Source organism: Zonotrichia leucophrys, chromosome 3 (genome assembly GCF_028769735.1).
Source record: "Zonotrichia leucophrys gambelii isolate GWCS_2022_RI chromosome 3, RI_Zleu_2.0, whole genome shotgun sequence".
NCBI classification, from domain to species: domain Eukaryota; kingdom Metazoa; phylum Chordata; class Aves; order Passeriformes; family Passerellidae; genus Zonotrichia; species Zonotrichia leucophrys.
In genome coordinates, this window is record NC_088172.1 from 63,794,714 (window position 1) to 63,806,067 (window position 11,354).

The 11,354-nt window shown below is 44.5% G+C and overlaps 1 protein-coding gene across 6 annotated transcripts in view; it reads right to left on the minus strand.

Moving 5' to 3' along the window:
• The window catches only part of DISC1 (DISC1 scaffold protein), a 174,547-nt gene extending 167,312 nt beyond the window's left edge, over nt 1-7,235 (minus strand). For 5 of the 6 annotated variants that reach the window (XR_010439576.1, XM_064708526.1, XM_064708524.1 and 2 more), the window contains exon 1: nt 7,124-7,234. Coding sequence is in view for 4 of the 6 variants with exons in the window: in XM_064708526.1 (XP_064564596.1) it covers nt 7,124-7,193 (70 nt within the window). In the remaining 2 variants the exon portion in view is untranslated. Of the gene's footprint in view, nt 1-7,123 lie in introns of all 6 variants that reach the window. The other variant, XM_064708525.1, reaches the window with a different exon arrangement.
• Nucleotides 7,236-11,354: the final 4,119 nt, after the last annotated feature.

Sequence of the window (11,354 nt, forward strand, 5' to 3'; positions counted from 1 at the left end):
GTGAGCCTACAACTCTCTGAAGACACTTGCCTTTCAAAAACATAATCCCTTAAACAGTGCCAAGGGCATTACACACAAAAAAACTAACATCACGTCTGAACAGCTGCAGCAAAACCTGCCTGTCTCACAAATTTCCCAGCAAAGGGAGGGGAAAGACCACTTCTGCCCAGGGAATACTTCCTCTACCCTATTCAGTCCGTGAAGTCTCATTATGACATGAGCATGTAAAAAGTCACGCCTGAACACTCTGCCACGTAGATGCATCAGGCAGCCAAAACTGTGCCAGAGATCTATATGTAATCTATATGACTGAATTAAATAGCAAACACAGCTATTTCTATATTTTCTCTTTGTTGGTTTGGTAGAAATTTGAGGGGGCTCTTTCTTCTTCCACTTTTTAGCAATGTTGGTGCTCAAAATATGTACACAGGCTGCTACCCAGAATTCCTTCTACCTTCTGCATTGTCTTCACCTGGTCTGCTTGATTGTTATTACTATTACTGCTGGTATTACTCCCTACTTGCCCCCTGCCTTATAATCCTCCTTTTAAAAACTCCTATTTTATATCATGATTTCCAAGCCATTAGAGATCACTTTTAGCCAACTAACACCTAGAACAATTACTCCTAAGAGAAGACTTGCAGGAAAGACATGTATTTCTCATGGCTTGCACTGAAGAGTCAAACTTGGCCTCTCAGCATTAAAACCACAGCCAATCTAAACTTGCAAGGGTCACGCTTGATGCCCAGGCTTCCAACTTCCAACTGTGCTATGCCTAGGCAAAGCACACAAAGTTTCACTAGGGCATGGCAGCACACAAAGCAGTAACACAGGAAGTGCATGTGCATCCAGATCCAGGAGAAAAGCCTGGACTCTCACATTAAGAAATTCAGTGCCACGCCAAGCTCACCAGAAACACAGCAAAACAGCTGCTACACACCACACTCACTACTCATAACAATGACAAATTATTTAAAAATAATATGAAATTAACTCAGAAAGTGAATTACATAAATCTACACTGCCTACTTAACCCAAAGGTGGAAAACCTTACTAACTTCACTCTAAAAGGTAAACACGAGGCCTTGAAGTACAACAGGGCCAGCCAGTCAGTTTCACAAAGGGCAATCAGAAGTCTTATGGATTACTCTTCCCAAAACAGCAATGCTGGTTTTTACCTGCCAGTCCTACCTCACAAAAGAAAAGACAGTAACAAATCTACTCCTGAAAGTCTACATCATAGCTATACTCAAGGTGGGCAGAAAGCATCTCCTTGGCTAACATGAAATAGATCCTAACTTGACCCTGGAACAGACTATCCCATGGAAAATTCTGTCATTGGCAAAAGCTGGCACCATAGTAGGAAAATTCTCAATTAGCTACAAGAACAAATACCCAACCGCTGGTGCTCACTGCATATTAAAAAAAATAAGTTGAAGCTGATCTTTTCTTAGCTTACAGCAACTCAAGATCCCCTGGCAAAACCGGATTTTCCCCAGTCTTCATTCCCAGATGAAGGAGACACAGTTCTGACAGACTGCTCAGAGGAAACATTAACTTGTGCAGCTCTTCTCTCCCAGCCAAGTCTGTACAAGTCCCCAGCAGCCACAAGTGTGGGAACACTGCAGCAGCTCTCTCACCACGAGCACGTTCGGGCCCTCCAGGGGAAAGGGAAAGACAATACCTGTTGATTATTAACTGCTTTGGGGAGCAAAACCACACAGAGGATCAGCTGCTCTGGTTCTGCGCCCCAGGCAACAGTAACCAGATCCTTCTTACATAATTTCAGTGAGGGTCTCCTCAAGATTTTCACTGCTCTGAGAAAATTAAAATGCCACTCTCCTAAACAAGGATTCTGGCAGGACAGCAGCAAAGTTTCAGCATGGTGCCCTGCTAAAACAATGCTGTCCTACTGCAGTGGCAGCACAGCCTGGGACCATCCAAGGCATCCAAGAGCACCTCATGCCCCTGAGACCCCACATCACTGCTGAAGCACAGATATCAGCACCCTACCCACATTACTCCCACCATCAAGATGTTAACAGCAAGGAAATCCTACTACAGCAATGTAAAATATCACCAAATCCAGCAGATGTGTGTCACACCCTCCTGAGACTGGTGTGCCTATGGCCCTCCAGGAGCAGAGCCAGGAATGTAACACAGCCACAGCTCAGCCTGAGCTATTAATGCAAATACTGATGGGTTAATGCACTACTTGTTAAATGGGAAAAGTCAAGCCCCAGCAAACAGCTGGGCTGCCCATTTCCTTCCAGCACCACGATCTCCACGGGCCATTAGCAACAGGAAGCACCTGAAACTTAGACCAGCACCATGAAATTCAATCTCATTCTTGCCTCAGTAACCATCTTGTCCAAAATCCTAACAAAGAATGGAAAGCTCTTGTCCCCAGAGACATACTCTCTAACAACAGGGATAAATTAGGTTTATATGATCAGCCTAGCTCTTGCAACAAAAAGTCAGATATTTTATGGAGCTGAGGCTACCTCAATTTACCACCCTGAACAGTCCCAGAGATGTTCCTTCCTTTGAACCTCATGTAGAAAATTTTTGTGTGGAGGAAGGGGAACAACCAACCACAAGAATTATATAGCCATAACATAAAGGGAAAGCTTGTGGCTATAAGCATTTGGCCTTGCAAGTAGTCTCTCCCCAGCACCACTCCAAGTGCTTGCATATCTGCAGTAATGATAACCCATGAGACTAAGCTGCTGTGTCAGTGGGAAGAATGCTTACCATTGTAACAGAAACAAATTGCTTTAAGTATCCCACTAAAACAGCAAGAAAGCAGTTTATTATCATGAAAAAACTATTCTTCCCCTTCCCACACTCTCTGGAGAGTTGATGGCTTCCCAAAAACAAAACAAAAAGATGTTAAAAATTGTTTCCTTTATTGCTTAAAGCATTTTTTCAGACCAGTCTTACGATTTGCACCATGGTCAGACTGATGATTCAAACTCAAGCTGCTGTCAGATGAACTGAGCTAGGGACCGTGGTGCTCACCCTATTAATCAATAAAGTAGTGAAGCCAATGACAAACTTCATTATCTACAGACACATTCAAAGCATCACTATGATCTGATTCTAATTTTCCATTAGTACTATTATTCAACATTAAGCAAGGTCCTGAAAAGCTACGCCAGTGCCACATCACCTTACACAGATCTGGAGACTTGTAAAACAATTCAGAAAATGGTATCAACTCCCTCTAATGGTATCTGCCTCTCTCACAGATACTAACTCTCTCATTTTATTTTGTTTTACAATACTCACTATCAACCTCTTGACTTTTCACTCCACAGGTTGCCTCAAAGTCCCCCTACTAAGAGATTTTCCTCTGTAATGGTTTCCTGCCCCACTGACCTCTCAGCCCAGCAAAGGAAAACTTTCAACAAGAGCCCATTAAACCCCTCCAAACAACCAACTCTTCAGCCATTGCAGAGAACAGAGAAAGGTCACATGTGCCACATCCATTCTGATATTAATGTCAAGGAGCCACTTTTCCCACACAGCTCCTTCCCAAGGAGATTTTATAATCTAAGCATACATACAGTGTGTTTAACAAATTTTTGTTCAGTTGCGGTTCTGACTTGGTTGCTCTTTAATTCAATCCATAATCACAGGTAGTTCATACAACTTTAAAGGAGCTAAATAAGCAGTACTAAGAAAACATATTTTCCACTTTCCATCCCTTATTCTGAGTACACAGCTGTTTATGTAGTAAATATTTACTGCTGAAGGTAAAGTCTAATTTAGTTGGGGGTTTTTTACACTTGTCAGTGTTACAAATAAACAGAGTGACAGAGGGCAAAAAGAGCAGAGTAACAAGACAATTTACCCTGACATGGGCGCGACACGACGAAGAGACCTATTTGTAAGGCAGCAAGAGAGGAAGGGAGGAGGTGGTAAGAAAAATCAGAAAGCACCATTGATCATACTCATTAGACAGCTGGGTCCCAATTAGAAATATATTACACAGAGATAATAAGAGGTGTTCTGGAAGGAAGCTCGGCTGTGAGATGAAGGAGGGTCTGAAACACAGCGAGCAGCATTTTACAGTACGTACAAAGGGGAGGCAGAATCCAAATTCTGCAAGTCCCAAAGGAATCACACCGAACAAAGAAATCCTACTGCAGGCAAGCACATGATCTCACCCCTCTGCCTGCAGACTTCAAATTACTCATTAAGCCACTTCACATTCTCAGCATCAATAAATAAGGAAGTAACTCCATGTCAATAGCTAAGTCAATTTCCATACAGAAAACTCATGTTTAGCAGACAAAGTGTATCCATAGTGGATCCTAGCTTCCACAGCATCAGTAGCTTATAGGCTTGGTATTTCTCCCTGAAAGCATTTTTCAGGTGAGCTCTTAATGGAATCCACACCTATATGGTAAAGAAGAAAAAAAGGAAGTTACATGGTGTGTTAAATAGTTAACACTACACAGAAATAAGGAAACACCTTCAAAAAAGGATACTACCATGCTTAAAATAGGAACAGCAGCCTTTATTCAGTGCCAGAGGGCCAAGATTTCCCTCGTGTGACTGCTGGTTCACAAAGGGCGCATTCATTCCTAATACATAAGGGTTTTGCAGCAGTTTTCCTTCAAGAATATTGAATAGTATTACAATACACCCTGGGCTCAATCCTAATCTAAGTGACGCGGCATGAAAGGCCTGCTTTCTGGAAAGAGACACAAGATGCTAAGGATGAACTTGGAAATCACTATGGTAAGAAAACCCCTTTCCACAGGAATCATTCATATGCAATATGGCCAAAACCAAAAAAGGTCACAGCCTGTCTCTGCTCAATTAGAAAGAGGGGTTTGCTCAAAGAAACACAAGGCTAAAATGGGAAAAGAAAAAATCATAACTCCCGAGGAGCGCCCGTGAGGCATCCCACACTCGAGTAAATCACACTTGAAAGGTCAGCTGGTTCAGTAGCTGTCAAAGGCCCCAGCCACAGCAAGCAAAAAAAGCCTAACCAAGTGTGCCTAATTTGGGAACAAAGTCAGAATTAACCTTTAGGGTTTTCGCTTTTGTCAGTACAAAACATTGTTTGCAGTGCTTTCTGTCCTCCTGTTCATCACAATTAATTTATCCTGATGCTAATAAATCCTCTTTTCTTACACGAACCCACTACAATTCCACCAGAAGCAGCTTAGGCCCAAAGTTTTGACTTCACTTTAATGAAGAGAACAAAGGATGATTTATCTAAATTTAAAGAGGGAGGAAGCCAGTGACAATACAATACTTGCCTCTGACTGTTTCTTAGAGTGCTGCTGCACTGTAATCTTCAATGTCATGTATGAGAACGTGCCATTTTTGGTGCCCAATCTCAAAGAGAGCTATAAAGAAAATTGATAACTCTGATAGTATCAAGCACTGGGAAGAAAAAAAAGACATATTGGATATGGTCCTAATCTCAAGTATACAAAACACTGCACATAAACATTTGGTCGTTCTTGTACATTTCCTTCAATTTCCCATTATCTCAATATTTTAAGTAACCACAAATCTCTAAACTCAGCCTTTTTTTTCTTTTAAATCAAATATTTATTTTAAACACCCCTACTTTGCAGTTTCATAAGGGCCTAGAAGCCCCATGAATAGGGCTTCAACTGGTAAACCACTGTCAATGCCTTCCCAGAATGAACCAAAACAATTTCAACTTCAGCAATGAGATGGGGGAACATACAACATCATTAAAGGGACTTCAGTATTTAAACACTAAGAAAAGTTTTAATAAGTAGAAATTTTCTCATTTTAAGGAGTTACTGTAAGGCCAATAGCAAATTAACAAGTAAATGAACCAACAGGAAAGGACGAAACAAGAGATAACGCATCCCAGGGGACTTCACCCATTTCTTTAAAAACCTTCATTACTTCTAATTAGTAGCAGCACTTGCTGTTATACATTCTGCAGCATATTTTGCGCCTTTATTATAAAAGTGTCTTTATTATAAAAGCACTTCACTGCAGAACTCTTAAAATGCTAGCATAATTAATTCAAAAGCATAGCAAGAAGTTACTCAAGAAGTGTACACAAAGATTAATATGGATTACCAAAACAGGAATGAGCCGTTTTCTATTAAACTGTTGGCAAGGATGACTGAAGTGTTTGCACAAAGTCTTGGTGGACTCATGGAGCTGGGAGAACCACATATCCCAAACAACCCAAAAGACAGCACCGAGTGAGAAATACACCTTTCTTTCCCAGTTGTCCTGAGAAAGGTGAAGTGTTTTTTTCCAGAATTTCCCCATGGCTCCAGCCTTTTGCCAGTATCACTGTTGATAAGGAGCGCAGCCCTAGCTCAGACCAGCTGATTGCCACAGCTCTGAGAGAAAAGGAGAGCAGTTCATCCACATTAGAGGTCATGGGTAAGACTCATTTATTTATAAAAGCATACACACACAGAGTGTCCGCTGAGAAGGCAGGTTTCTTTTTCCTCCTTAAGCCAGGGCGGGAGACATAACGTAGGTGACTTTTCTAAGAGCACCATTACTTCCCTCTTTGCAGTCGGTTATTTTAAAAAATAAACAAACAAACCATACTAAATAAACCATTAATGGCTTTGTATCACTGTAACTGCGCCCACACTGGCTGAAGTGAAATCAAAGCATCTTATTTTTGAGTTAAAAAATGATAGCTACGTTATCTCAGTCACAAGACCCTTTCTTAGACTGCATTAACTGTGAAATAAAGGTCAACATCACCAGGAGCTTAAAAAATAATAGTAAAAAAAAAAAACTTAAAATTTTCGGAATGTGAAATGAAAGATCCGTGGAAAGATCCGTGTGGGGTTTTTCTTCATTGAAAAGAAAAAAAAATAAAAAACAAACCCACACACAACTGCACGTTCCCCATACTGAAAGCGACTCCCAAGAGCGGCGGCTGTCCCAGCCCGAGGGCAGCATCCAGCCGAGTGGAGCCGCCCGGCCCCTCCAGCGGGGAGCAGCGCTGCCGGCCCCGGCCCCGGCCCCGCCGGGGGTGCCCCAAGCCCCCCGCGCGTTCAGGGGCTCCTGCGGAGCTCTCCGGCCGAGCACCCCCGGCCTCCTCCCTTCCTCCCCGCCGTTCCACCCGCGGTGCTCCGGCCCCGCTCACCTGGGCCCGCCGCGTCCCCGCCGCGGCGCCGCCTGTCGGTCCCGCCCGGCCGGGGCTGCGGCCGCCACATCCCGCCCGGCCCCGGCCCCGGCCCGCAGCCGGCGGAAAGCGGCCCTGGCCCGGCCACTCCCCGCCGGGGGCGGGCTCCAGGCAGCTCCGCCGCCCCGGGGAAGGAGAGGGCGGCGGGCGGGACCGGCCCGGGCTCCGGCGGAGGGTGGTGCGGTACGGCCGGCCCAGCCCCAGAGAACCCGGCCCGCCGGGTTCCCGGCCGCGCAGCGGTCCCAGGCTGTGCGGGCTCTGTTCCCGCAGGTCTGCAGCGTTACGCTGGGTGGGAGAGGAAACAGGGAATCACAGAATCGGTCAGATTGGAAGGGACCATAGCGGTCTGAGCTCTCTGCTCAAGCAGGGTCATCTTAGAGCACATGGCATGGAATTGTGTCCAGTTGGTTCTCGAGTATCTCCGGTGAGGGAGACTCCACAACGTCTTCACACAAACTGTTCCCGTGCTCGCAGAGTAAAGTTCTTCCTCATGTTCGGGTGGAATTTCCTGTGCATTGGTTTCTGCGCATTGCCTCTTGTCCTCTTGGCACCCTTCCTTCGGATACTTAAAAACATGGAAATTGTTCCCTCTCAGTTGTCTCTCTTGAGGCTGAACAGGTCCAGCTCCCTCAGCCTCTCCTCACAGTGGAGATGCTCCAGTCTTTTAATCATCTCCGTATCCCTCCACTGGACCTGCTCCAGGATCTCCATGTTTCTCTTGTACTGAGGAGCCCAGAGAGACCTTGACACATCAGAGGGCTGGGCAATCATCAGCCATATGAAGTTCAACCTGGGAAAATACTGGACTCTGCATCTGGGATGGGACTTGGGGGTCCTGGTTGATGACAAGTTGAACAAGAGCCAGCAGTGCCCTGGCAGCCGGCAGGGCCAACCCTGTTCTGGGGGCATCAGGCTCAGCATCAGCAGCCAGGCAAGGGAGGGAATTTTCCTGCTCTGCTCTGCACTGGGGCAGCCTCACGTTGAGTCTTGTGTGAGTGCTGGGCACTACAATAAAAGAATGATATAAAGCACTTAGAGAGTGTCCAGAGGAGGGCAATGAAGATGATGAAGGTCCTTGAGGGGATGGTGTATGAGGAGTGGCTGAGGACACTTTGTTCAGCCTGGAGAAGAGGAAACAGAGGGGAGACCTCATGCAGTTACACCTTCCTTGTGAGTGGAACAGGAGGGGCGGGCACTGATCTCTGTGGTGACCAGTGACAGGACCTGAGGGAATGGTCTGAAGTTGTGTCAGGGGAGGTTTAGGCTGAATATTAGGAAAAGATTCTTCACTCAGAGGGCACTGGAATAGGCTCACCGGGGAAGTGGTCACAGCACCAGCCTGACAGAGTTCAAGAAGCATTTGGACAATACTCTGAGGCACATGGTGTGATTCTCAGGAATGTCCTGTGCAGGTCCAGGTGCTGGACTTGATGTGATCCTTGTGGGTCCCTTCCAACTCAGAATATTCTGTGATACTGTGAATTTTATTTATGTATTTTCATTGCTTTTGTATGACTCTGGATATCTTTATGTCACAGAGTTTTTTATTTTATTGAAAGGTACTATCTTTTATATACGTATGGGGTTTTGTTGGTATAGGGGCAATTTTCTTCAGAGTAGCTAATTTAGGAGTCTCTTTTGGGTTTGTGACCAGAAAGGGGGATGCTTTAGCAGTGCTAACACTGCTTCTTGAAGTGCCCTGCCAGTGAGCATGCTGAGGTATACAAGAAGTTGGGAAGGGACACAGCTGGGACACCCTGACCTAAACAACCCAAGGGATATTCCAAACCATATGTCCACATGATGTCATGCCCAACAGTAATGGTTGGGGGAAGGAGGAGGAAGAGAGGACGTTCAAATTTATGGCATTTTTCTTCCAAATTCACTCTTATGCACGATGGATCCTTGCTTTCCTGGGGATGACTGAATGCCTGCCTGCCCATGGGAAGTGGTGAATGAGTTCCATGTTACATATCATTGGAACAACATGAATTTCTGCTAAAATCCCCTTGCCTGTTTTTAGGTAATTTTAGTCCTCCACCATTTCCAGTGTATCTTCTCCTCCCTAGTTAACACATACATCATTTTTGCTATCCCAGTATTTTTCTAGTGACAGTTTTATTTCTATTGTTATTCATAATTACAGGCTTTATGTAAGCTTATGAGTGCCCACTGACTACAGCTTTTATTAACTTTAGTAAAGTTAAATCTGCTTCACTCATAAATCATCACATCCCCTATATTAATCATGTACATTAAATCAGTGTTTTCCAGATGGCCTCCATCCATCCTAGTCTTCAAGAATACTCATTTCTTCTCAGATGCAGGAAATGCAATTTTGAGTTAAATACATCATCCTATGCACAAGGAAGTTTTCACAACATTCAGAAAAGTTGCTGAAAAAAGCCCAGGTTTATCTAACAACTGTCATATTACTGATTTTCTCTGGTTTTAGTCCATTTACTAAGAAATACAGGACATGCTAAGAGAGTTTTGACCTCCTGCTCCAGTCTGTGCCCTTCCTGACTTGAGAGACAAGACAGCAAGCAGCTGTGCCTCACAGGCCAAAAATAGCCACACATCCTTCTTCTTCCTTCAGCCTTGCTGCAGTGCCTCTGATTCAAGTGATGTCAGTGCTGGCTCCCATCAATCAGAAAGAAATTGGTTGTAAAAGGCCAGCTCTATGGGTGCAGACAAAGGGCCCATCTAGCACAGCCTTGCCCCTAGCTCAAAGCCAGGGCAGCTCTCTCAGCAAGAGCAGGAACAAGGCAGCAGCCACAACACTTCCCCTTTGGAATGTGCCATCCCTCTCTGCCCATGTGTGCTCAGGGGGCTCCTCAGCTCAGTGAGGTTTGGTGAGTCAGTAGTAGCCTGCTGTGCTTCTCAGGCTCTCCAAGGGCTTGCCCAGCCCCACCTGGAGCCTGCTTCAGCTTTTGGCCCACACAGCATCCACAGGTGAGGGGCTGCCCAGATCTCACCTGCTGCACAAGGCACCAGCTCTGAGCCTGGCTATGGCTCCCTGCCTTTGTGACCTCCTGGATTTTTGTGCTTGAAAAGACATATTTTTCCCAATGTGTCTGTGCCTCTGATGATTTCGTGTGTTAACTCGTAATGTAGTCTGTTTTCCAAACTGTGCAGTGCTAAACTAATCAAACTGACCTAGTACACAGCCCTTCTCTAATTTTTTTCTTTTGCTGCATTCTGGGATGAAGGAACTCAGTGCTCAGGTTTGCTATGGATTCCTGCTGTGGCATCTTCATGTTTCCTGTTCTGTTCTGTGTTCCTTTGCAAATGGTCTGTAACATTGGGTTAAATGCAGCCACACACTTAACTGATGTTTTCTGATATGTAACTCGTGCCATTATTTCCTTCTCAGTGGCTGTGATAATTTCAGAGCTTTTCATCTTATATGAGAGGCTAGGAATTATTTTTCCTGGTAGGTGCTGATTCAATTCACACAGTGAATTTCATCTGTGGTTTGATTGCCCAGTTATTCAACCTCACAAGGTCCTTCTGCAGTTCTTTGCAGCCAGCTCTTGTTCATGCTACCTCAAGTAACTCAGTATCAGCAGCAGACATGTTTCAGCTGCTAATATGGTGAACAGGAAGGTTTCAAGAGACACTGGTCAATACAAAGCTACCAAAAGGTGCATAGTCCCAAAACAAATTTTTAAAAGAAGCAGGGCATGAGATGTACTCGGGGAACAAGCCCTGCTAGTGAGTTCTTTGCACTTGTTCTGAATCTACTGAGAGATTTTAAAGTTTAAAGTTAATTCCAAAAGTTTTAAAGTTAAACTTTATTCCTCATCCCTTCTGCTTCAGGTGAGCTTGCCTTACCTCATGTGTATCACATTAGTGTGTATATTTAACAAAAAAGTCCCACCACAATAGAATACTCAGCAGACTGTAATTCATTACCTCAGACAATAATCAGGAGTATGTGTGAATATGTGTGTGTGTACACAGAACATGACATTCTGTTCCTTTATCCAGAAAGGAGTTGCTTTTTGACAGCCATGATCATTAAACTGCCAGACCATTGGAAAGGAGTTTCAGGGGGAAGACAGATAGTTTTTGCTGAAGACTTTCAGCATAACTGGAGAAAAAGGTGCAGATACCGTTCTGAAGCAAATGCTAGTAGAGAATGATAGTATCATTGGGTTTTAATGCTGTTCCAATTGTGCCCTAACCT